A 26,498-nucleotide genomic window follows, 5' to 3' on the forward strand; every position below is an offset into this window, starting at 1 on the left:
GAGAAGTGAATTTCAGATCTGGCACTCCTAAAAAAAGGTAGGGGAGAAATCTTGTATGAACCTCACCATGATTCCACAATATTAGAATTACTATTTATAGCTTACTTGCATTCTTTTCTCCTTAACTCTGAAGCTGAGAGTTGTGGCTATAATATTTGTAGGTGTTCTCTTGTGGGGATGTCATTTCAGAGGTGATCAGGGGATTCTTTCAATTGGGGATTTGCCCTTTGCTTTCAAGCTATCTAGATATGTTTCTTTTATAATTTGAAATTGCATGTTAAAGCTCTTTGCTTAATCATGATTCTGGAATTATCTCTCTCCCATAAATTTGACAATTCAATTTCTATTCCTATGAGATATTTCACAATTCCTTCTATTTTTTCCATTCTTTTCACTTTGCTTACCTATTTTTCTTGATGTGCTATGCATTCATTAGCTCCTACATATCCAATTCTAATTTCTCAGCATTTAATGTCTTCACTGAGCTTTTGTACCATTAACCATTTCTGAATTCTGATAGCTATGGGGATATTTTTGTAGCATTTGGGACCCTCATATTTTATCAAGTTGTTTATTCTCTAATCATCACCTTTGTGCCACCTTTCAATTTGTTTACCAATTTCTGTTATTGCTTGAGTTGTTAAAATATTGTCTAATTTTTGAATTGATGTCCTAAGCTTAACTGTCTCCATAGTAACTTTCTATCATCAGGTTCTTTTTCAGTTTGCTCATTTTTCTACCCACTTCCTCACTTTGGTCTTTATGATAGTGTTGGGCTCTGCTCTCCAGTGGAAGGCATGACTGTCCTGGGCTTCTATTATATACTTTTACTTTCACAGCTCAATCTTGGTTTCCTATAGGTTTCTGGTGCCTCCAACATGGCCTTTTGTTGACAGAGATCTAGTCACCAGCCTATTGACCTTGACTCTGGTCCTTACTCATGTAGGCCATGTGCACCTTCCTAACTATCACCACTACTCTCCATATTGGAACTACATCTACAAACTGAGGCATGGGCAACAGAGCTACTACTTAGCACCCGACCCTGTGTCCTGGGATAGATAAGTGATCCCTTTGTAATCCCCTTTTCCATCCCTGGCATTGGTGCCGCTGCTACCTTCACCACCACTGCCCTCACTGCTGCTGCCTGCTGCCAGCATTTTCAGGTGACTCCCACATCTTCTATACCAAGAACAAGCTCCAGTCAGACATCAACAGATCTCCCTTGCACCTTCCTAAAATGCTTCATGCTTGAAATAAAAATACTCTGGTTTCCTGCTTTTCCTGATCATACCTCAATTTGATATATTCTCTGATACTTTTGCAGGGGAGATTTTGAGGAACGTTTGGCTATTGTTGTGACTATTCACCCTGCCACTTTCACTCTGACCCCCAATATGCATTGTTGAATATACCATACCTAATTTGAATATCAAAGAAAAAACTTAAAAAGAACAAGAATAACAGAGAGAAATGTAATCTAATCCCCTATTATCCACTGGAAACGTTATTGTAACTATTATTGTTATGGTAAGTGAATGGGCTATTTGTTTTAAAAAATCATGTAAGCACTCAAGTTTGAGAAATCACACCATTTCCAATTTTGGATCCTTTTATTTCTAAGAAACAGATGCTGTTAAGTAACTAAGATTGCCTAAAAAAGTTTAAAAGTAGAAATACCAAGAATATTAGAGGGCAAAATGTTTTAGAACATCAAATAACTATACAGGGATTGCACATCTAAACTCTATATGAGAGTGCTTACTATCCTGGCAAGGGCTTGGGATTAGAAATGCAGAACTCAAAATTAAAACAAAAACTGATATTAAAAAATTATCTTTACATGTAATCATGGGAAAATGAAATATTTTAATACATTCATCCTGTGCACAATGGTCAAAGAAACAAATAAGAGAATAGATGCCAAATTAACTGTATAATTTGACATCAAAATAATCTATTGTTATGAAGATAAAATGGTAGCATGAATAGAAGGGATTATATCCAAAGTTGGTCATGAAATTATCATAGATCAAACAAGGTCTTCTTTATAAAAGAAATGATAATGTCACAAAAATGGTTCATATGGAATATGGTATGATATTAAAATGCTTTTTTTCCTAAAATCTGCATTTGGAACAACAACAGATCTGGAAATTGAAACCAACAAAAACCAAAAATTATGCTAGGAGGGTCTTTAGTAAATTGAATGTTTCACAGAGACATGCCCTTCAAGAGAACATGAAAACAGCTTAGCATGAAGAATTCAATCCATGCTCTATCAAAATAGGGAGTTGACAGTGTCAAGACTATGAGACTTGAGAAGCTATGGTCAAAAGAGAATGTTTGATCTTTGAGGAAATTTAGAAGAGATAGACCATGAGCAAGTTGACCATCTCTAACCTAGATTATACTTGGGAGGGAATTTAGCTCACAGAAAGGGAGAGATGATGAAAGCCAGAGAACTAAAAGTATCTAATTTCATGGAATCTGAGAGCAGAAAATGTCAGGCTCAAGAGAAGCCAGAGAAAAGGGGATTTCAGAGCTGGTAATTCTATAGAATTGTGGAGGAGAAATCTTGTGTGATCCTCACTTTGACTACACAATATTGGAATTACTGTTTGCTGCTTGTTTGCAATCTTTTCTCCTTTACTTGGCAGCTCAGGGTATTAGACAGGATATTACAGACAGTTCTCCTTTAGGAATTTCTTTACAGAGATGACCAGGGAATTCTTTCAGTTGTGAATTCTTCCATTTGTTATGAGATAATTGCACATATATCTCTATAACTTCTTCAAATCTCATGTCAAGGATCTTTGGCTAATTGAGACTTCAGGCAGTTCAGTGATTCTGGAAGGCTCCCTCCTCCACTTATTTTTCAGGTCAGTTGTTTTTCCTATATTTCACATTATCTTCTATTTTTTCACCCTTTACACATTGTTTACCTATTTTTCTAGATGTCTCATGGATTCAATATCAACCACTCATCGAACTCGAATTTTTCAGGATATAATTTCTTCACTGAGCTTCTGTACCTTTCACCATCTTTGAAATTCTGATATCTCATTAGGATTTGGGACCCCTCAATATGAAAAAGCTAAGAATTCTCTAGTCATCAACTTTATGTGTACCTTTCAATTCTTTTCCCATTATGCTCTAGTTTTTAAGACACTGTCTTTTTAACTTGACATCCAAAGCATCCCTATAATCAGAGCAGCTTTATATCATGAGTTTGCTAATTTGCAAGTTTGCTTTTTGAGTTGCCAAATTTTCTTCCTATTTTTTCATTGTGGACTTAATATCCTGGGAAATTCTTTTCCTCCAGTAGAGGGGATGATGATCCTGAGTTTGGGTCAATTACACCCTTTTGTTTCATAGCTCAATCTTGGTCTCCTGTAGGTTTCTGGTACTTCCAGCAGGGTATCCTTCTAATAGAGGTGTGGTCACTAGGTTACTGACCTAAGCTCTGATCCTTGTTCAGGTAGGGCATTTGCTCTCTCTAGAATATCACCACTCCTCTGCATCTTGGAACCGCACCTCTGAATCTCAATAAAGGGCTACAGAGCAAACCATTAGCAGCTGCCCCTGCGCCCAGGGATATAATAGCGGTAAACTTCAAAGACCACTTTTCTATCCCTGGTACTGGTGCCACTGCTACCATCACCACTGCTGCCTCACTGCTGCTGCCTTCTGCCAGCACCTTCAGGTGCCTGCCACACCTGCCCTGCCAAGGGCCAACTCCACCTCTGCATCGGTGGACCTCTCCTTGTGTCTTCTTCAGCTGCCTCGTGTGTCACAAAGGAATCACTGTGAGTTTTTCTTGGCTATCCTGCTCATGAATTGATTAAGGATGTTCTATCATTCCATTGTAGGGGAGATTATGGGGGAGGTTTGGCTGCTGTTGTGACATCTCAGTCTGTTAACCCCTCCAGAGATGCCCAATGTGCAGTGCTCAACATACCATTCCTTTTCTGAATGTCAAAGAATTAGATGGAAAAATTATCATCATCATCAAAATGTAATCAAATGCACACTTTTCTCCAGGAAAAGTTCTTTTGTTATGCTTATAGGCTGTACCTATAAAAAAATATCCTGTAAGTAAACAAGTCTCAGGTGGGACGCCATTTCTAATTTGGAATACTTGTATTTCTAAGAAAGCTTTGTCATGTCTTATACTGGGAGCAACAAAACAACTGATAAGGAAAAAGAATATTAGAGCACAAGACCCTTTTCAACATCAAACAACAAGACTGTGATTGCACATGTAAAATCTATATCACAGTGTTTACTTCCCTAGTGAGGGGGAGCCAGGGACACCTGGGAATGCAAAATTAAAAACAAAACAAATAATGTTAAATAACAATTTTACATGTAATAATTGGGACAAAGTGAAGAGTGAAAAATGAGATCCTCTGGACAACTGTCAGAGAATCAAATGAGACAATGGATAGTATAGCAACTCTTGGAAACTGGATATGGAAATGAGCTTCTACTGTTATGAGGATGATGTTAACTTGGTAGCTTGGCAAGAAGTGTTTCTATTGGAAAGACCATAATAACATTAGTAGTAGTAGACTCTCGGTAACCGAGGATGATGATTGTCTTTGTGCGCTTTCATCTGTGATGTAGATGAGTGTGCACAAAAACACTTGTGCGTGAAGGAGATTTAAGTGGAAAAGTCTATGCACAGAGACAGTCCCACTCTCTTGGCATTGGAAGCCTGGGTCCAGTGGTATGAAAAATCTTTACACCTGGAGACTTCCTCAGCTGCATTGGATGGCCTTGTTGTCTTTTGTGCTACAACACGCCCTAAGCACTCCACAGTGCTTTCCTACATCGCCCTCTCAGCCGTTGAACCTTCTTATTGGTTTCTTCTGTCTGTTCAGCCGAAGCAGTCTTCACATACTAGGTGAGCAAAGTCTTAGTTCACCAGGGGTCTATGACCCGATGGCTACCCTCACAAGGTTTGGCCGGCCTGTCGAAGACTTTGCCTAGGGGGTGTGGATGCTGCCACAAGCTAGCAGCTACTGGGACCAAAAATGAGAACTGGGTTTCAGGTGAGGGTCAGAGGTTGGAGAGCTGCCCTAGGATGATAACATTAGCAGAGGTCAAACCAGGGATCAAATTAAAACAGGACTGATGAAATGTGGTAATAAATTAAAATATTTTCCCCATAAATCTGTGTTTAGAACCTCAACAGGTTTGGATACAGAAACCAAACCAAACAAAAAGCACTGCGAAATTGCCATGAGAAACTGAATGTCTAACTTGGAGATGCCTTTCAAGAGAACATGAAAAAGCATGGAAACAGCCAAACAAAGAAATTCCATGTGGGCATGTCAGCCGGGCTCTATCAGAATGAGAGTTGGCATAGTATCCAAGCATGACACTTGAGCAGCGATTGTGGTCAACAGAGAATGTCTGAGCTTTGAGGCAGTTTAGGAGAGATGGCCCCAGGGCAGGGTGGCACCTTTCACCTCAATGATCCAACTTGGGGAGAGACTTAGATCACAGAAAGGGCAGAGATGATAAGAGGCAGAGAAGGGAAAATGTTTAAGTCAGTAGCATCTGAGCACACAGAATTTCAGGTCCAGGAGAAAACAGAGAGAAGAGACTTCAGAGCTGGCAATTCTATAGAATAGTAGAGGAGAAATCTTGTGTCATCCTCGCAGTGGTTCCAACATATTAGAAATATTATTTGCTGTTTAATTGCAGTCTTTTATTGTTGACCCTGAAGCTCAGGGTAGTAACTAGAACATTCCTGGCAGTTCTCACTTGGGGGATTTCTTTTTGGAGTTCACTAGTGCATTCCTTCAATTGTGACTTTGCCTTCTGCCTACAATTGATCTGGACATGTTTCTTAAAATTGGATGTCAAGACTCGTTGGTTACTCATATGTCAGTTAGTCCAATGATTCTGCAATTGTCTTCCATTTATTTGGCAATTCAGTTGCTGTTCCTGAGGCAGTTCACATTTTCTCCTGTTATTTCTCCATGCTTCTCCCCTTTGATTACCTGTTTTTCTTGATGTGTCATGGATTGATTGGCTCATTGTCCAATTCCAATTTTTCAGGATTTAATTTCTTCACTGAACCTTTTAACATTTCACCATTTGTTGAAGTCTGATAGCTAAGGAGTTAGTTTTGTTGGATTTGGGCCCCTGAATTTTATCAGGTTGTTCATTTTGTAATCATCATTTTGGTGTCTACCTTTCAAGTCTTTTACCAATTTTTCTGATACTGCTCTGGGTTTTAAGATATTGTCTATTTCTGAGTAGATGTCCTAAGCTTGCCTGTCACCGAAGTCACTTTCAATCATCATGTTCTTTTCTGATGTGCTCATTTTCCCTCCCACTCGCTCACTTTGGTCTTTAGGAGGATACAGTTGGTCTGCGCTCTCCAGTGGAAGGCATGACTTCTGTCATGGGCTTCTGTCTATTACATCCTTTTGCTTTCACAGCTCAATCTTGGTATCCTCTATATTTGTGGTGCCTCCATCATGGCTTCCTCCTGGTAGAGGTCTGCTCACCAGCCTGCTGACCTTGGCTCTGGTGCCTACTCATGTAGGCCACGTGCACCCTCCTGACTACCGCCACTAGTCTCCATCTTCAACCTGCATCTGAAGTGAATAATGGACAACAAAGCTACCACTTAGCACCTGACCCAGTGTCCTGGGATAGATAGGTGATCCCTTTGCAATCCTCCTTTCCATCCTGGGCATTGGTGCCGCTGCTACCCTCACCACCAACTCCCCTCAATGCTGTCTGCCTGCTCCCAGCATCTTCAGTGGACTGCCACAAATGCCACCAGAGTCCAAGCTCCAGTCAGGAGTCTACAGATCTCTTGCATCTTCCAAAAATACATTCATTTTCCTGTCTTTTCTGCTCACAAATCAATTTGGTATTTTCTGTGATGCTCTTGTAAGGGAGGTCTTGAGGGAAGTTTGCCTGTTGTGGTGACCTTCCACCCTGCCAGCTTCACTCTGCCTCCCAATAGGCAATGCTGATTATATATTCTGCCTAATCTGAATATCAAAGGGAAAACATGAAAAAAATAATTGTCAGAAATGTAATCAAATGCACTGGTTTCCACAAGAAATTTTGTTGTACCTTTTACTGTTACAGTGAATGATCACAGAGTTTGTTTAGAAAATAGATCGTGTAAGCACTCAAGTTTCAGAAGTAAAGCCATTTGTGATGTGGCATACTTGTATTTCTAAAGAATGTATATACTTATCAGCATCAAAGATTCACCAGAGGTGTTAGAAAGAACAAATCCTGTAAATATTAGGGGACAAAATGCTTTTGCAGGTCAAATAATTATAAAGGGATTATGCATGGAAAATCCATATCCGAGTGCCTCCCATCCTGGTGAGGCCTTGGGAGAAGTAATGTGGAACCCAAAATTAAAACCAAAAACTAATATTTGAAATTGCATTTATATGTACTTATAAACATGGGGTGGGGGAAGGAAATGTGTTAAATACATTAATTCTCTGCCCAATTGCCAGACATTTAAATAAGCAGATGGGTGCCAAAACACCTCTTTAAAACTTGGCATCAAAATAAACTTAGGGATAGGGAGTGGACAAAGTGTCAAACTGTGAGAATTGAGAATCAATGGTTGACAGAATAGCTGAGTATTGAGGCAATTGGGAAGAGATTGGCCATGAGCAAGATGGCCGCCTCTCACTTAGATTATCCTATTTAGGAGGGAATTTAGCTCACAGACAGGGAGAGATGATGAGATCATGAGAACTGAAAGTATCTCATTGCATGTGATCTGAACACAGAAAAGGTCTAGGCAACAGAAAGCCATAGAGAAGGGAATCTGGGAGCTTACAATCTGATACAATGAAAGAAGAGAATTCTTGTGGCATCCTCAATGTAGCTCCACAGTATTGGAATTTTATTTGCTGTTTGTTTGCAGGATTTTTCTCCATGATCCTGGAGATACGAGTTCCAGCTGGAATATTCCTGGGAGTTCTCTTTTGGGGATTTCTTTTCAGAAGCAACCAGGTGACACGTTCAATTGTGACTTTGTCCTTTGCTTAAAAGTTCCCCAGACATGATTCTCTAAAACTTTTTGAAATCACAAGCTCGTGGGTTAATTGTGACTGCCAGGTGGCTAAATGATACTGGAATTCACCCTCCTCCACCATTTTTGTAGGTCACTTGCTTTTCCTACACTTTACATTTTTTTTTACCATTTGTACATTGTTTACCTTGTTTTCTTGATGTGTCATGGATTCATTAGCTCCTACTTGTCAAATTCTAATTCCTTCACTTAGCTTCTATACCATTCACCATTTCTGGAATTTTGATACCTAAGGGGATATTTTCATCATGATTTGAGGCTCCTCTATTTGACTAAGCAGTTCATTCTCTACTCATCAACTTTATAGCCACCTTTCAAATCATTCCTAATTGTTCTACTTTTATCTAGTTTTGAAGAAATTCTCTATTTCTGATTTGATGTCCTAAGCGTCATTTTCGCCATAAGAGCTGTACATCATCAGGTCTTTTTTTGGTTGCTCATTTTTCACACACGCTTCTTCAACCTCCAGTGGAAGGGATGACTGTCTTGAGCTTGTGTCTATTACACCTCTTAGCTTCTACAGATCAACCTTGGTCTCTTGTTGGTTTCTAATACCTCTCATGGCTGTATCCTCCTCATAGAGATGTGGTCATTAGGCTGCTGACCTAAGCTCTGGTCCTTCCTCGGGCCGGGCATTTGCTCCCTCCAGAATACCACCACTCCTCTGCATCTTGGAAACACACCTCTAAATCTCAATAAAGAGCTACAGAGCAAACCATTAGCAGCTGCCCCTGCACCCAGGGATATAATAGCGGTAAACTTCAAAGACCACTTTTCTATCCCTGGTACTGGTGCCGCTGCTACCACCACCACTGCTGCCTCACTGCTGCTGCCTTCTGCCAGCACCTTCAGGTGCCTGCCACACCTGCCATGCCAAGGGCCAACTCCACCTCTGCATCGGTGGACCTCTCCATGTGTCTTCTTCAGCTGCCTCGTGTGTCACAAAGGAATCACTGTGAGTTTTTCTTGGCTATCCTGCTTATGAATTGATTAAGGATGTTAGATCATTCTATTGTAGGGGAGATTATGGGGGAGGTTTGGCCTCTGTTGTGACCTCTCACTCTGTAACCCCTTCAGAGAAGCCCAAAGTGCAGAGCTCAATATACCATTCCTTTTCTGAATGTCAAAGAATTAGATGGAAAAATTATCATCATCATCAAAATGTAATCAAATGTAGGAAAAGTTCTTCTGTTATGCTTATGGTGAATCAATAGGCTGTACCTATAAAAAATATCCTGTAAGTACACAAGTCTCAAGAGGGACACCATTTCTTTTTAGAATACTTGTATTTCTAAGAAAGCGTTGTCATGTCTTATACTGGGAGCAACAAAACAACTGATGAGGAAAAGGTATATTAGGGTGCAAGACCCTTTTCAACATCAAACAACAAGACTGTGATTGCACATGTAAAATCTATATCACAGTGCTCACTTCCCTAGTGAGGGACAGCCAGGGACACCTGGGAATGCAAAATTAAAAATAAAGCAAATAATGATAAATAACAAATTTACATGTAATAATTAGGACAAAATGAAGAGTGAAAAAGGAGATCCTCTGAACAACTGTCAGAGAACCAAATGAGACAATGGATAGTATAGCAACTCTTGGAAACTGGATATGGAAATGAGCTTCTACTGTTATGAAGATGGTGTTAACTTGGTAGCTTGGCAAGAAGTGTTTCTATTGCAAAGACCATAATAACATTAGCAGAGGTCAAACCAGGGACTATATTAAAACAGGACTGATGAAATGTGGTAGTAAATTAAAATATTTTTCCCATAAATCTGTGTTTAGAACCTCAACAGGTCTGGATACAGAAACCAAACCAAACAAAAATCACTGTGAAATTGCCATGAGAAACTGAATGTCTAACTTGGAGATGCCTTTCAAGAGAACATGAAAAAGCATGGAAACAGCCAAACAGAGAAATTCCATGTGGGCATGTCAGCCGGGCTCTATCAGAATGAGGAGTCGGCATAGTATCCCTAGCAAAGCTACTGTGGTCAACAGAGAATGTCTGAGCTTTGAGGCAATTTAGGAGAGATGGCCCCAGAGCAGGGTGGCACTTTTCACCTCTATGATCCAACTTGGGGACAGACTTAGATCATAGAAAGGGCAGAGATGATAAGAGGCAGAGAAGTGGGACCCAGAAGAGCAGGAACATGGCTCCGGCGAAGAGCTCCCATGTGGTCCAGCCTCAAGGGGCCCAGATGGGAGGAGCTCAGCCCCAGGGTGGACCAGCAGGAAGCCCAGAATTCAAGAAGAAGGAGAAGAAGAAGCTGCAAAAACAACGGATGTGGCGGACGAACACGCAGAAGGCTTTTTCATGCAGTGTTCATGAGGGACAAGGATTTGCATTTCAGAGAAAACAAAAAATTCAGGAGTACAAAAAATTATTAAGGAAAGAAAAAAAGGCACAGATTAAACAAGAGTCTCAGTTTACTGAAAAATATCCAGAGCATTTAAAACATCTATATTTAGCTGAAGAAGAAGAAATACTCAGGAAACAAGATAAAAAAGAAAAACAACCTTTGCCAGAAGAAAAGTCTAGAGTGTCGATGAAGTATGTTTTCTCTCTCTTGTGTAAATCCTGGAAATTAAATCCAGGCTTTGTTGGCTATTTTGACGAAGCCCTGTTGCCACTCCAAGAAGAAATAAGAAAAAAACATCAAATCAGAAAGCAAAAGAAGAACATGAAAAGGTACAAGCTAAGCATTCAGCTAAGAAGCAGGAGTTTGAAAAAAGAAAACAAGAGAGAGAAAAAGCACAACAGCACTATAAAAAAAGAAAATGGAAGCATAAAAAATATTGAGCAAAAAAAAAATGAAAAAAGGACAACCAAATCTGAACTTACAAATGGAGTATCTTCTAAAGAAAATACAAGAGAGAACCTAAAACACATTTTTCCTTTAATAAATATTAAAAAATAAAAAAAGACGCAGAGAAGTGAAAATGTTTAAGTCTGTGGCATCTGAGCACACAGAATTTCAGGTCCAGGAGAAAACAGAGAGAAGAGAATTTAGAGCTGGCAGATCTATAGAATAGTAGAGGAGAAATCTTGTGTCATCCTCGCAGTGGTTCCAACATATTAGAAATATTATTTGCTGTTTAATTGCAGTCTTTTATTGTTGACCCTGAAGCTCAGGGTAGTAACTAGAACATTCCTGGCAGTTCTCACTTGGGGGATTTCTTTTTGGAGTTCACTAGTGCATTCCTTCAATTATGACTTTGCCTTCTGCCTACAATTGATCTGGACATGTTTCTTAAAATTGGATGTCAAGACTCGTTGGTTACTCATATGTCAGTTACTCCAATGATTCTGCAATTGTCTTCCATTTATTTGGCAATTCAGTTGCTGTTCCTGAGGCAGTTCACATTTTCTCCTGTTATTTCTCCATGCTTCTCCCCTTTGATTACCTGTTTTTCTTGATGTGTCATGGATTGATTGGCTCATTGTCCAATTCCAATTTTTCAGGATTTAATTTCTTCACTGAACCTTTTAACATTTCACCATTTGTTGAAGTCTGATAGCTAAGGAGTTAGTTTTGTTGGATTTGGGCCCCTGAATTTTATCAGGTTGTTCACTTTCTAATCATCATTTTGGTGTCTACATTTCTTTTGCCAATTTTTCTGATACTGCTCTGGGTTTTAAGATATTGTCTATTTCTGAGTAGATGTCCTAAGCTTGCCTGTCACCACAGTCACTTTCAATCATCATGTTCTTTTCTGATGTGCTCATTTTCCCTCCCACTCGCTCACTCTGGTCTTTAGGAGGATACAGTTGGTATGTGCTCTCCAGTGGAAGGCATGACTTCTGTCATGGGCTTCTGTCTATTACATCCTTTTGCTTTCACAGCTCAATCTTGGTATCCTGTATATTTGTGGTGCCTCCATCATGGCTTCCTCCTGGTAGAGGTCTGCTCACCAACCTGCTAACCTTGGCTTTGGTGCCTACTCATGTAGGCCACGTGCACGCTCCTGACTACTGCCACTAGTCTCCATCTTCAACCTGCATCTGAAGTGAATAATGGACGACAAAGCTACCACTTAGCACCTGACCCAGTGTCCTGGGATAGATAGGTGATCCCTTTGCAATCCTCCTTTCCATCCTGGGCATTGGTGCCGCTGCTACCCTCACCACCAACTCCCCTCAATGCTGTCTGCCTGCTCCCAACATCTTCAGTGGACTGCCACAAATGCCACACAGAGACCAAGCTCCAGTCAGGAGTCTACAGATCTCTTGCATCTTCCAAAAATACATTCATTTTCCTGTCTTTTCTGCTCACAAATCAATTTGGTATTTTCTGTGATGCTCTTGTAAGGGAGGTCTTGAGGGAAGTTTGCCTGTTGTGGTGACCTTCCACCCTGCCAGCTTCACTCTGCCTCCCAATAGGCAATGCTGATTATATATTCTGCCTAATCTGAATATCAAAGGGAAAACATGAAAAAAATAATTGTCAGAAATGTAATCAAATGCACTGGTTTGCACAAGAAATTTTGTTGTACCTTATACTGTTATAGTGAATGATCACAGTGTTTGTTTAGAAAACAGATCCTGTAAGCACTCAAGTTTCAGAAGTAAAGTCATTTGTGATGTGGCATGCTTGTATTTCTAAAGAATGTATATACTTATCAGCATCAAAGATTGACCAGAGGAGTTAAAAGGAATAAATCCTGCAAATATTAGGGGACAAAATGCTTTTGCAGGTCAAATAATTATAAAGGGATTATGCATGGAATATCCATATCCGAGTGCCTCCCATCCTGGTGAGGCCTTGGGAGAAGTAATGTGGAACCCAAAATTAAAACCAAAAACTAATATTCGAAATTGCATTTATATGTACTTATAAACATGGGGTGGGGGAAGGAAATGTGTTAAATTCATTAATCCTCTGCCCAATTGCCAGACATTTAAATAAGCAGCTGGGTGCCAAACACCTCTGTAAAACTTGGCATCAAAGTAAACTTTTTTCTTACAAAGAGGATGATAATGTGTTAGCATGATTACAAGTGGTTACATTTCCAAAGCGATCATGAAATTATCAGAAGTCAAACCAGATGTTGTATAATAAAAGAACCAATAATGTCAACAAAACAGTCCTGATGAAATATGGTATGATATGAACTTTTTCCCCAAAATTTGCCTGGACCATCAGCAGATCTGGAAATTCAAACCAAAAAAAAAACAGATCAAAAGCAATTCTGAGTGCCTTGCTGGGATGTTCCTTTTAAGAAAATATGGAAGTAGTTTAGCACTAAGAATTCTCATGATGGGATCTCAATCTAGCCCCTGTTTGTCAGATAGGGAGTGGACAGAGTGTCCAAACTGTGAGAATTGAGAATCAATGGTTGACAGAATAGCTGACCTTTAAGGCAATTGGGAAGAGATTGGCCATGAGTAAAATGGCCGCCTCTCACTTAGATTATCCTTTTTAGGAGGGAATTTAGCTCACAGACAGGGAGAGATGATAAGAGGCAGAGAAGGGAAAATGTTTAAGTCAGTAGCATCTGAGCACACAGAATTTCAGGTCCAAGAGAAAACAGAGAGAAGAGACTTCAGAGCTGGCAATTCTATAGAATAGTAGAGGAGAAATCTTGTGTCATCCTCGCAGTGGTTCCAACATATTAGAAATATTATTTGCTGTTTAATTGCAGTCTTTTATTGTTGACCCTGAAGCTCAGGGTAGTAACTAGAACATTCCTGGCAGTTCTCACTTGGGGGATTTCTTTTTGGAGTTCACTAGTGCATTCCTTCAATTGTGACTTTGCCTTCTGCCTACAATTCATCTGGACAGGTTTCATAAAATTGGATGTCAAGACTCAGTTACTCATCTGTCAGTTAGTCCACTGATTCTGCAATTGTCTTCCATTTATTTGGCAATTCAGTTGCTGTTCCTGAGGCAGTTCACATTTTCTACTGTTATTTCTCCATGCTTCTCCCCTTTGATTACCTGTTTTTCTTGATGTGTCATGGATTGATTGGCTCATTGTCCAATTCCAATTTTTCAGGATTTAATTTCTTCACTGAACCTTTTAACATTTCACCATTTGTTGAAGTCTGATAGCTAAGGAGTTAGTTTTGTTGGATTTGGCCCCTGTATTTTATCAGGTTTCTCATTTTGTAATCATCATTTTGGTGTCTAGCTTTCAAGTCTTTTACCAATTTTTCTGTTACTGCTCTGGGTGTTAAGATATTATCTATTTTTGAGTAGATGTCCTAAGCTTGCCTGTCACCAGAGTCACTTTCAATCATCATGTTCTTTTCTGATGTGCTCATTTTCCCTCCCACTCGCTCACTTTGGTCTTTAGGAGGATACAGTTGGTCTGTGCTCTCCAGTGGAAGGCATGCCTTCTGTCATGGGCTTCTGTCTATTACATCCTTTTGCTTTCACAGCTCAATCTTGGTATCCTGTATATTTGTGGTGCCTCCATCACGGCTTCCTCCTGGTAGAGGCCTGCTCACCAGCCTGCTGACCTTGGCTCTGGTGCCTACTCATGTAGGCCACATGCCCCCTCCTGACTACTGCCACTAGTCTCCATCTTCAACCTGCATCTGTGTGAACTGAGTAATGAACGACAAAGCTACCACTTAGCACCTGACCCAGTGTTCTGGGATAGATAGGCGATCCCCTTGCAATTCCCCTTTCCATCCCGGGCATTGGTGCCGCTGCTACCTTCACCACCACTACTGCTGCTAGCCTGCTCCCAGCATCTTCAGTTGACTGCCACAAACACCATACAAAGAGCAAGCTCCAGTCAGACATCTGTAGACCTCTCTTGCGTCTTCCTAAAATGCCTCATGTTTGAAATAAGAATCTCTGGAACATTTTCCTGCCTTTCCTGCTCACAAATCAATTAGATACTCCCTGTGATGCCTTTTTAGGAAAGATTTTGAGGGAGATTTGGCGGTTATGGTGACTTTACACCCTGCCAACTTCAATCTACCCTCAACATGCAATCCTGACTATACCATGCCCAATCTGAATGTCAAAGGAAAAGCATGAAAAGAGTAAGAAAAATTGCCATGAATGTAATTAAATGTACTGTTTTCCACTAGAACGATTGTTGTACCTATGTTTGTTATGGTAACTAAATGTGCTGTTTGTTTAGCAAAAATAATCAGGTAAATACTCAAGTTTCAGAAGCTAAGGCGATTTTGAATCCTTGTCTTTCTAAGGAACAGATGCCATTATAGTAAGATTGACAAATGAAGTTTAAAGGAATGAAGCCCAAGAATATTAAAAGACAAAATGCTTTTGACCATCAAATAAGTATATAGAGATTGCACATGTAAAATCTATAACAGAGTGCTTTCTGTCTTGGCAAAGGCTTGGGGGAAGGAATGTGGAACTCAAGATAAAAATAAAGAAACTAGTATTAAAAAAAGTCTTTACATGTAATCATGGGAAAATGAAATATGTTAATACATTCATTCTCTACACAATTATCAGAGAATCAAATAGGTGGATGGAGGGCAAAGCACCTCTATAAAATTTGATATCAAAATAAGCTTCAACTGTTTTAAAGATGATCTCTTTAGGATTATAATTATTTATGTATAATTATAATCTTTAGGATTATATTCCAAAGGTGATCATGAAACTATCATAGGTCAAACAAGGCCTTGCATTATAAAAGACCAATAATGTCAGAAAAAATTGTCCTGATGAATTATGGTGTGATATGAAATTTTCCCCCTAAAATCCGCCTTTCTTACAACAGATCTGAAAAATCAAAGCAGAAAAAACCCAACTCAAAAACTATACAGAAGGCTACGTAGGAGATTGAGTATCTCTGTGGGAGGCACCTTTCAAGAGAACATGAAACAGCTTAGCATGAGGCATTCCTATGATGGGTTTTTAGTCCTGGCTCTAACTGTCAGAACAGGGAGCTGGCAATGTCCAGACTATGAGACTTGAGAAGCCATGGCCAAGAAAGAATGGCTGAGCTTCTAGGTAATTTAGAAAAGATGGGCCAGAAGCATGATGGTGCCCTCTCACCTAGATGAACCTACATGGGAGGAGATTTGGCACAAAAAAGGGAGAGACGATGAAAACCAGAGAACTTCAAGTGTCTAATTCCATGGGTTCAGAACACGGAAATGTCGGGCCATGCAGAAGTCAGAAAAAAATGAATTTAAGAGGTGTCAATCCTATAGCATGTTAGAGGAGAAATCTTGTGTGATCCTCACAGTGGCTCCACCATATCAGAATTATTGTTTGCTACATGCTTACAGTCTTTTATCCTTGACCTGGGAGCTTGGGGTAGTGACTAGAAAATTTCTGGGAGACCACGGGATTCTTTTATTTGTGAATATGACCATCGGTTACAAACTATCTGGACACGGTTCTCTATAACTATTTGAAATCGCATGTCAAGACTGGTTAATTGAGACTTCAGGTAGTCCAGGGATTATGTAATTTTCTGCCCTCCCCTGCAGGGCAGTTCCTTTACCTATACTTCACATTTTTTCTATTTTTTCAAGTTTTGCATATTTTTCACTGATTTTTCGTAATGGGTCATAGATTCATTACCTCCCACTTATTCAATGCTAATTTTTCAGGATTGAATTTCTTCACTGAGCTTCTGTACCTTTCACCATTTGATGAATTCTGTTATCTAAGGGAATATTATTTTTAGGATTGGGGTGCCTCTGTTTGCCTAAGCTATTCATTCTATAGTCATCAGTTTTATGTCTACCTATCAACTCTTTTCCAATTTTTCTGCTATGACTCTTGTTTATAAGGCACTGTCTCTCACCATAATTCCTTTGTATCATCAGGTCCTTTTTTTGCTGCCCCACTTCTTCACTTTGAACTCTATGTAACAGTTTGGCTCTGCCCTCCAGTGGAGGGGATGACTGGCCTGAGCATGTGTGTATGATATGTGTTTTCACAGCTCAGTCATGGTTTCCTTTAGGTTTTTACTCCTTCCAACTTAGTATCCTATTGGGAAACATTCTGGTCCCTAGGCTACTAACCGTGGCTCTGGTCCTTCCTCAGGTAGAGCATGTTCTTTCCAGACTACAAACACTCTTCCACATCTTGGAACCACACCTCTGAATTTGAGTAAAGGGCTACAGAGCAAACCACTAGCAGCTGCCCCTGCGCCCAGGGATATAATAGCGGTTTATTTCAAAGACCACTTTTCTATCCCTGGTACTGGTGCCGCTGCTACCACCACCACTGCTGCCTCACTGCTGCTGCCTTCTGCCAGCACCTTCAGGTGCCTGCCACACCTGCCCTGCCAAGGGCCAACTCCACCTCTGCATCGGTGGACCTCTCCATGTGTCTTCTTCAGCTGCCTCGTGTGTCACAAAGGAATCACTGTGAGTTTTTCCTGGCCATTCTGCTCATGAATTAATTAAGGATGTTCTATCATTCAAGTGTAGGGGAGATTATGGGGGAGGTTTGGCCCCTGTTGAGACCTCTCACTCTGTAACCCCTTCAGAGAAGCCCAATGTGCAGAGCTCAATATACCATTCCTTTTCTGAATGTCAAAGAATTAGATGGAAAAATTATCCTCATCATCAAAATGTAATCAAATGCACTCTTTTCTCCAGGAAAAGTTCTTTTGTTATGCTTATAGGCTGTACCTATAAAAAATATCCTGTAAGTAAACAAGTCTCAGGTGGGACGCCATTTCTAATTTGGAATACTTGTATTTCTAAGAAAGTTTTGTCATGTCTTATACTGGGAGCAACAAAACAACTGATAAGGAAAAAGAATATTAGAGCACAAGACCCTTTTCAACATCAGACAACAAGACTGTGCTTGACAAATCACAAGACAAAATGAAGAGTGAAAAAGGAGATCCTCTGAACAACTGTCAGAGAACCAAATGAGACAATGGATAGTATAGCAACTCTTGGAAACTGGATACGGAAATGAGCTTCTACTGTTATGAAGATGGTGTTAACTTGGTAGCTTGGCAAGAAGTGTTTCTATTGCAAAGACCATGATAACATTAGCAGAGGTGAAACCAGGGACTGTATTAAAACAGGACTGATGAAATGTGGTGGTAAATTAAAATATTTTCCCCATAAATCTGTGTTTAGAACCTCAACAGGTCTGGAAACAGAAACCAAACCAAACAAAAACACTGCGAGATGATCATGAAAAAGTGAATGTCTAACTTGGAGATGCATTTCAAGAGAACATGAAAAAGCATGGAAACAGCCAAACAGAGAAATTCCATGTGGGCATGTCAGCCGGGCTCTATCAGAATGAGAGTTGGCATAGTATCCTGAGCAAAGCTACTGTGGTCAACAGAGAATGTCTGAGCTTTGACGCAATTTAGGAGAGATGGCCTCAGAGCAGGGTGGCACCTTTCACCTCGATGATCCAACTTGGGAAGAGACTTAGAAAGGGCAGAGATGATAAGAGACAGAGAAGGGAAAATGTTTAAGTCTGTGGCATCTGAGCACACAGAATTTCAGGTCCAGGAGAAAACAGAGAGAAGAGAATTCAGAGCTGGCAATTCTATAGAATAGTAGAGGAGAAATCTTTTATCATCCTCGCAGTGGTTGTAACATATTAGATATATTATTTGCTGTTTAATTGCAGTCTTTTATTGTTGACCCTGAAGCTCGGGGTAGTAACTAGAACATTCCTGGCAGTTCTCACTTGGGGGATTTCTTTTTGGAGTTCACTAGTGCATTCCTTCAATTGTGACTTTGCCTTCTGCCTACAATTTATCTGGACATGTTTCTTAACATTGGATGTCAAGACTCATTGGTTACTCATATGTCAGTTAGTCCACTGATTCTGCAATTGTCTTCCATTTATTTGGCAATTCAGTTGCTGTTCCTGAGGCAGTTCACATTTTCTCCTGTTATTTCTCCATGCTTCTCCCCTTTGGTTACCTGTTTTTCTTGATGTGTCATGGATTGATTGGCTCATTGTCCAATTCCAATTTTTCAAGATTTAATTTCTTCACTGAGAGTTTTAACATTTCACCATTTGTTGAAGTCTGAAAGCTACGCAGATAGTTTTGTTGGATTTGGGCCCCTGAATTTTATCAGGTTGCTCATTTTGTAATCATCATTTTGGTGTCTACCTTTCAAGTCTTTTACCAATTTTTCTGTTACTGCTCTGGGTGTTAAGATATTGTCTATTCCTGAGTAGATGTCCTAAGCTTGCCTGTCACCAGAGTCACTTTCAGTCATCATGTTCTTTTCTGATGTGCTCATTTTTCCCTCCCACTCGCTCACTTTGGTCTTTAGGAGGATACAGTTGGTATGTGCTCTCCAGTGGAAAGCAGACATGCTTCTGTCTATTACATCCTTTTGCTTTCACAGCTCAATCTTGGTATCCTGTATATTTGTGGTGCCTCCATCACGGCGTCCTCCTGGTAGAGGCCTGCTCACCAGCCTGCTGACCTTGGCTCTGGTGCCTACTCATGTAGGCCACGTGCACCCTCCTGACTACCGCCACTAGTCTCCATCTTCAACCTGCATCTGTGTGAACTGAGTAATGAACGACAAAGCTACCACTTAGCACCTGACCCAGTGTTCTGGGATAGATAGGCGATCCCCTTGCAATTCCCCTTTCCATCCCGGGCATTGGTGCCGCTGCTACCTTCACCACCACTACTGCTGCTAGCCTGCTCCCAGCATCTTCAGTTGACTGCCACAAACACCATACAAAGAGCAAGCTCCAGTCAGACATCTGTAGACCTCTCTTGCGTCTTCCTAAAATGCCTCATGTTTGAAATAAGAATCTCTGGAACATTTTCCTGCCTTTCCTGCTCACAAATCAATTAGATACTCCCTGTGATGCCTTTTTAGGAAAGATTTTGAGGGAGATTTGGCGGTTATGGTGACTTTACACCCTGCCAACTTCAATCTACCCTCAACATGCAATCCTGACTATACCATGCCCAATCTGAATGTCAAAGGAAAAGCATGAAAAGAGTAAGAAAAATTGCCATGAATGTAATTAAATGTACTGTTTTCCACTAGAACGATTGTTGTACCTATGTTTGTTATGGTAACTAAATGTGCTGTTTGTTTAGCAAAAATAATCAGGTAAATACTCAAGTTTCAGAAGCTAAGGCGATTTTGAATCCTTGTCTTTCTAAGGAACAGATGCCATTATAGTAAGATTGACAAATGAAGTTTAAAGGAATGAAGCCCAAGAATATTAAAAGACAAAATGCTTTTGACCATCAAATAAGTATATAGAGATTGCACATGTAAAATCTATAACAGAGTGCTTTCTGTCTTGGCAAAGGCTTGGGGGAAGGAATGTGGAACTCAAGATAAAAATAAAGAAACTAGTATTAAAAAAAGTCTTTACATGTAATCATGGGAAAATGAAATATGTTAATACATTCATTCTCTACACAATTATCAGAGAATCAAATAGGTGGATGGAGGGCAAAGCACCTCTATAAAATTTGATATCAAAATAAGCTTCAACTGTTTTAAAGATGATCTCTTTAGGATTATAATTATTTATGTATAATTATAATCTTTAGGATTATATTCCAAAGGTGATCATGAAACTATCATAGGTCAAACAAGGCCTTGCATTATAAAAGACCAATAATGTCAGAAAAAATTGTCCTGATGAATTATGGTGTGATATGAAATTTTCCCCCTAAAATCCGCCTTTCTTACAACAGATCTGAAAAATCAAAGCAGAAAAAACCCAACTCAAAAACTATACAGAAGGCTACGTAGGAGATTGAGTATCTCTGTGGGAGGCACCTTTCAAGAGAACATGAAACAGCTTAGCATGAGGCATTCCTATGATGGGTTTTTAGTCCTGGCTCTAACTGTCAGAACAGGGAGCTGGCAATGTCCAGACTATGAGACTTGAGAAGCCATGGCCAAGAAAGAATGGCTGAGCTTCTAGGTAATTTAGAAAAGATGGGCCAGAAGCATGATGGTGCCCTCTCACCTAGATGAACCTACATGGGAGGAGATTTGGCACAAAAAAGGGAGAGACGATGAAAACCAGAGAACTTCAAGTGTCTAATTCCATGGGTTCAGAACACGGAAATGTCGGGCCATGCAGAAGTCAGAAAAAAATGAATTTAAGAGGTGTCAATCCTATAGCATGTTAGAGGAGAAATCTTGTGTGATCCTCACAGTGGCTCCACCATATCAGAATTATTGTTTGCTACATGCTTACAGTCTTTTATCCTTGACCTGGGAGCTTGGGGTAGTGACTAGAAAATTTCTGGGAGACCACGGGATTCTTTTATTTGTGAATATGACCATCGGTTACAAACTATCTGGACACGGTTCTCTATAACTATTTGAAATCGCATGTCAAGACTGGTTAATTGAGACTTCAGGTAGTCCAGGGATTATGTAATTTTCTGCCCTCCCCTGCAGGGCAGTTCCTTTACCTATACTTCACATTTTTTCTATTTTTTCAAGTTTTGCATATTTTTCACTGATTTTTCGTAATGGGTCATAGATTCATTACCTCCCACTTATTCAATGCTAATTTTTCAGGATTGAATTTCTTCACTGAGCTTCTGTACCTTTCACCATTTGATGAATTCTGTTATCTAAGGGAATATTATTTTTAGGATTGGGGTGCCTCTGTTTGCCTAAGCTATTCATTCTATAGTCATCAGTTTTATGTCTACCTATCAACTCTTTTCCAATTTTTCTGCTATGACTCTTGTTTATAAGGCACTGTCTCTCACCATAATTCCTTTGTATCATCAGGTCCTTTTTTTGCTGCCCCACTTCTTCACTTTGAACTCTATGTAACAGTTTGGCTCTGCCCTCCAGTGGAGGGGATGACTGGCCTGAGCATGTGTGTATGATATGTGTTTTCACAGCTCAGTCATGGTTTCCTTTAGGTTTTTACTCCTTCCAACTTAGTATCCTATTGGGAAACATTCTGGTCCCTAGGCTACTAACCGTGGCTCTGGTCCTTCCTCAGGTAGAGCATGTTCTTTCCAGACTACAAACACTCTTCCACATCTTGGAACCACACCTCTGAATTTGAGTAAAGGGCTACAGAGCAAACCACTAGCAGCTGCCCCTGCGCCCAGGGATATAATAGCGGTTTATTTCAAAGACCACTTTTCTATCCCTGGTACTGGTGCCGCTGCTACCACCACCACTGCTGCCTCACTGCTGCTGCCTTCTGCCAGCACCTTCAGGTGCCTGCCACACCTGCCCTGCCAAGGGCCAACTCCACCTCTGCATCGGTGGACCTCTCCATGTGTCTTCTTCAGCTGCCTCGTGTGTCACAAAGGAATCACTGTGAGTTTTTCCTGGCCATTCTGCTCATGAATTAATTAAGGATGTTCTATCATTCAAGTGTAGGGGAGATTATGGGGGAGGTTTGGCCCCTGTTGAGACCTCTCACTCTGTAACCCCTTCAGAGAAGCCCAATGTGCAGAGCTCAATATACCATTCCTTTTCTGAATGTCAAAGAATTAGATGGAAAAATTATCCTCATCATCAAAATGTAATCAAATGCACTCTTTTCTCCAGGAAAAGTTCTTTTGTTATGCTTATAGGCTGTACCTATAAAAAATATCCTGTAAGTAAACAAGTCTCAGGTGGGACGCCATTTCTAATTTGGAATACTTGTATTTCTAAGAAAGTTTTGTCATGTCTTATACTGGGAGCAACAAAACAACTGATAAGGAAAAAGAATATTAGAGCACAAGACCCTTTTCAACATCAGACAACAAGACTGTGCTTGACAAATCACAAGACAAAATGAAGAGTGAAAAAGGAGATCCTCTGAACAACTGTCAGAGAACCAAATGAGACAATGGATAGTATAGCAACTCTTGGAAACTGGATACGGAAATGAGCTTCTACTGTTATGAAGATGGTGTTAACTTGGTAGCTTGGCAAGAAGTGTTTCTATTGCAAAGACCATGATAACATTAGCAGAGGTGAAACCAGGGACTGTATTAAAACAGGACTGATGAAATGTGGTGGTAAATTAAAATATTTTCCCCATAAATCTGTGTTTAGAACCTCAACAGGTCTGGAAACAGAAACCAAACCAAACAAAAACACTGCGAGATGATCATGAAAAAGTGAATGTCTAACTTGGAGATGCATTTCAAGAGAACATGAAAAAGCATGGAAACAGCCAAACAGAGAAATTCCATGTGGGCATGTCAGCCGGGCTCTATCAGAATGAGAGTTGGCATAGTATCCTGAGCAAAGCTACTGTGGTCAACAGAGAATGTCTGAGCTTTGACGCAATTTAGGAGAGATGGCCTCAGAGCAGGGTGGCACCTTTCACCTCGATGATCCAACTTGGGAAGAGACTTAGAAAGGGCAGAGATGATAAGAGACAGAGAAGGGAAAATGTTTAAGTCTGTGGCATCTGAGCACACAGAATTTCAGGTCCAGGAGAAAACAGAGAGAAGAGAATTCAGAGCTGGCAATTCTATAGAATAGTAGAGGAGAAATCTTTTATCATCCTCGCAGTGGTTGTAACATATTAGATATATTATTTGCTGTTTAATTGCAGTCTTTTATTGTTGACCCTGAAGCTCGGGGTAGTAACTAGAACATTCCTGGCAGTTCTCACTTGGGGGATTTCTTTTTGGAGTTCACTAGTGCATTCCTTCAATTGTGACTTTGCCTTCTGCCTACAATTTATCTGGACATGTTTCTTAACATTGGATGTCAAGACTCATTGGTTACTCATATGTCAGTTAGTCCACTGATTCTGCAATTGTCTTCCATTTATTTGGCAATTCAGTTGCTGTTCCTGAGGCAGTTCACATTTTCTCCTGTTATTTCTCCATGCTTCTCCCCTTTGGTTACCTGTTTTTCTTGATGTGTCATGGATTGATTGGCTCATTGTCCAATTCCAATTTTTCAAGATTTAATTTCTTCACTGAGAGTTTTAACATTTCACCATTTGTTGAAGTCTGAAAGCTACGCAGATAGTTTTGTTGGATTTGGGCCCCTGAATTTTATCAGGTTGCTCATTTTGTAATCATCATTTTGGTGTCTACCTTTCAAGTCTTTTACCAATTTTTCTGTTACTGCTCTGGGTGTTAAGATATTGTCTATTCCTGAGTAGATGTCCTAAGCTTGCCTGTCACCAGAGTCACTTTCAGTCATCATGTTCTTTTCTGATGTGCTCATTTTTCCCTCCCACTCGCTCACTTTGGTCTTTAGGAGGATACAGTTGGTATGTGCTCTCCAGTGGAAAGCAGACATGCTTCTGTCTATTACATCCTTTTGCTTTCACAGCTCAATCTTGGTATCCTGTATATTTGTGGTGCCTCCATCACGGCGTCCTCCTGGTAGAGGCCTGCTCACCAGCCTGCTGACCTTGGCTCTGGTGCCTACTCATGTAGGCCACGTGCACCCTCCTGACTACCGCCACTAGTCTCCATCTTCAACCTGCATCTGTGTGAACTGAGTAATGAACGACAAAGCTACCACTTAGCACCTGACCCAGTGTTCTGGGATAGATAGGCGATCCCCTTGCAATTCCCCTTTCCATCCCGGGCATTGGTGCCGCTGCTACCTTCACCACCACTACTGCTGCTAGCCTGCTCCCAGCATCTTCAGTTGACTGCCACAAACACCATACAAAGAGCAAGCTCCAGTCAGACATCTGTAGACCTCTCTTGCGTCTTCCTAAAATGCCTCATGTTTGAAATAAGAATCTCTGGAACATTTTCCTGCCTTTCCTGCTCACAAATCAATTAGATACTCCCTGTGATGCCTTTTTAGGAAAGATTTTGAGGGAGATTTGGCGGTTATGGTGACTTTACACCCTGCCAACTTCAATCTACCCTCAACATGCAATCCTGACTATACCATGCCCAATCTGAATGTCAAAGGAAAAGCATGAAAAGAGTAAGAAAAATTGCCATGAATGTAATTAAATGTACTGTTTTCCACTAGAACGATTGTTGTACCTATGTTTGTTATGGTAACTAAATGTGCTGTTTGTTTAGCAAAAATAATCAGGTAAATACTCAAGTTTCAGAAGCTAAGGCGATTTTGAATCCTTGTCTTTCTAAGGAACAGATGCCATTATAGTAAGATTGACAAATGAAGTTTAAAGGAATGAAGCCCAAGAATATTAAAAGACAAAATGCTTTTGACCATCAAATAAGTATATAGAGATTGCACATGTAAAATCTATAACAGAGTGCTTTCTGTCTTGGCAAAGGCTTGGGGGAAGGAATGTGGAACTCAAGATAAAAATAAAGAAACTAGTATTAAAAAAAGTCTTTACATGTAATCATGGGAAAATGAAATATGTTAATACATTCATTCTCTACACAATTATCAGAGAATCAAATAGGTGGATGGAGGGCAAAGCACCTCTATAAAATTTGATATCAAAATAAGCTTCAACTGTTTTAAAGATGATCTCTTTAGGATTATAATTATTTATGTATAATTATAATCTTTAGGATTATATTCCAAAGGTGATCATGAAACTATCATAGGTCAAACAAGGCCTTGCATTATAAAAGACCAATAATGTCAGAAAAAATTGTCCTGATGAATTATGGTGTGATATGAAATTTTCCCCCTAAAATCCGCCTTTCTTACAACAGATCTGAAAAATCAAAGCAGAAAAAACCCAACTCAAAAACTATACAGAAGGCTACGTAGGAGATTGAGTATCTCTGTGGGAGGCACCTTTCAAGAGAACATGAAACAGCTTAGCATGAGGCATTCCTATGATGGGTTTTTAGTCCTGGCTCTAACTGTCAGAACAGGGAGCTGGCAATGTCCAGACTATGAGACTTGAGAAGCCATGGCCAAGAAAGAATGGCTGAGCTTCTAGGTAATTTAGAAAAGATGGGCCAGAAGCATGATGGTGCCCTCTCACCTAGATGAACCTACATGGGAGGAGATTTGGCACAAAAAAGGGAGAGACGATGAAAACCAGAGAACTTCAAGTGTCTAATTCCATGGGTTCAGAACACGGAAATGTCGGGCCATGCAGAAGTCAGAAAAAAATGAATTTAAGAGGTGTCAATCCTATAGCATGTTAGAGGAGAAATCTTGTGTGATCCTCACAGTGGCTCCACCATATCAGAATTATTGTTTGCTACATGCTTACAGTCTTTTATCCTTGACCTGGGAGCTTGGGGTAGTGACTAGAAAATTTCTGGGAGACCACGGGATTCTTTTATTTGTGAATATGACCATCGGTTACAAACTATCTGGACACGGTTCTCTATAACTATTTGAAATCGCATGTCAAGACTGGTTAATTGAGACTTCAGGTAGTCCAGGGATTATGTAATTTTCTGCCCTCCCCTGCAGGGCAGTTCCTTTACCTATACTTCACATTTTTTCTATTTTTTCAAGTTTTGCATATTTTTCACTGATTTTTCGTAATGGGTCATAGATTCATTACCTCCCACTTATTCAATGCTAATTTTTCAGGATTGAATTTCTTCACTGAGCTTCTGTACC

General features: G+C 40.1%; 1 protein-coding gene and 6 non-coding genes across 7 annotated transcripts; all 7 read left to right on the forward strand.

Annotated features, from left to right (window-relative positions):
* The first annotated feature begins 1,046 nt into the window (after positions 1-1,046).
* On the forward strand, positions 1,047-1,106 carry MIR1545F (microRNA mir-1545f). Its single transcript, NR_162988.1, has one exon. It is a non-coding gene; the product is annotated as a microRNA mir-1545f (primary transcript).
* Positions 1,107-3,587: 2,481 nt separating this feature from the next.
* Positions 3,588-3,646, forward strand: MIR1544E-1 (microRNA mir-1544e-1). Its single transcript, NR_127609.1, has one exon. It is a non-coding gene; the product is annotated as a microRNA mir-1544e-1 (primary transcript).
* Positions 3,647-6,663: 3,017 nt separating this feature from the next.
* MIR1545E-2 (microRNA mir-1545e-2) lies at positions 6,664-6,722 on the forward strand. The gene has a single exon (NR_162987.1). It is a non-coding gene; the product is annotated as a microRNA mir-1545e-2 (primary transcript).
* A 2,105-nt stretch (positions 6,723-8,827) lies between these two features.
* On the forward strand, positions 8,828-8,888 carry MIR1544C-1 (microRNA mir-1544c-1). The gene has a single exon (NR_127603.1). It is a non-coding gene; the product is annotated as a microRNA mir-1544c-1 (primary transcript).
* A 1,354-nt stretch (positions 8,889-10,242) lies between these two features.
* LOC100618384 (thyroid transcription factor 1-associated protein 26-like) lies at positions 10,243-11,030 on the forward strand. The gene has a single exon (XM_056808885.1). It carries the CDS (start codon positions 10,258-10,260, stop codon positions 11,023-11,025), a length of 768 nt encoding a protein of 255 aa, XP_056664863.1. The 5' UTR covers positions 10,243-10,257; the 3' UTR covers positions 11,026-11,030.
* A 1,126-nt stretch (positions 11,031-12,156) lies between these two features.
* MIR1545E-1 (microRNA mir-1545e-1) lies at positions 12,157-12,215 on the forward strand. Its single transcript, NR_162986.1, has one exon. It is a non-coding gene; the product is annotated as a microRNA mir-1545e-1 (primary transcript).
* Positions 12,216-17,201: 4,986 nt separating this feature from the next.
* MIR1544E-3 (microRNA mir-1544e-3) lies at positions 17,202-17,260 on the forward strand. The gene has a single exon (NR_127614.1). It is a non-coding gene; the product is annotated as a microRNA mir-1544e-3 (primary transcript).
* Positions 17,261-26,498: the final 9,238 nt, after the last annotated feature.

Source organism: Monodelphis domestica, chromosome X (genome assembly GCF_027887165.1).
Source record: "Monodelphis domestica isolate mMonDom1 chromosome X, mMonDom1.pri, whole genome shotgun sequence".
NCBI lineage: Eukaryota > Metazoa > Chordata > Mammalia > Didelphimorphia > Didelphidae > Monodelphis > Monodelphis domestica.

What these genes read in the sequence shown, in the direction of transcription:
- LOC100618384 (XM_056808885.1), top strand. Translation starts at nt 10,258, where the DNA reads ATGGCTCCGGCGAAGAGCTCCCATGTGGTCCAGCCTCAAGGGGCCCAG.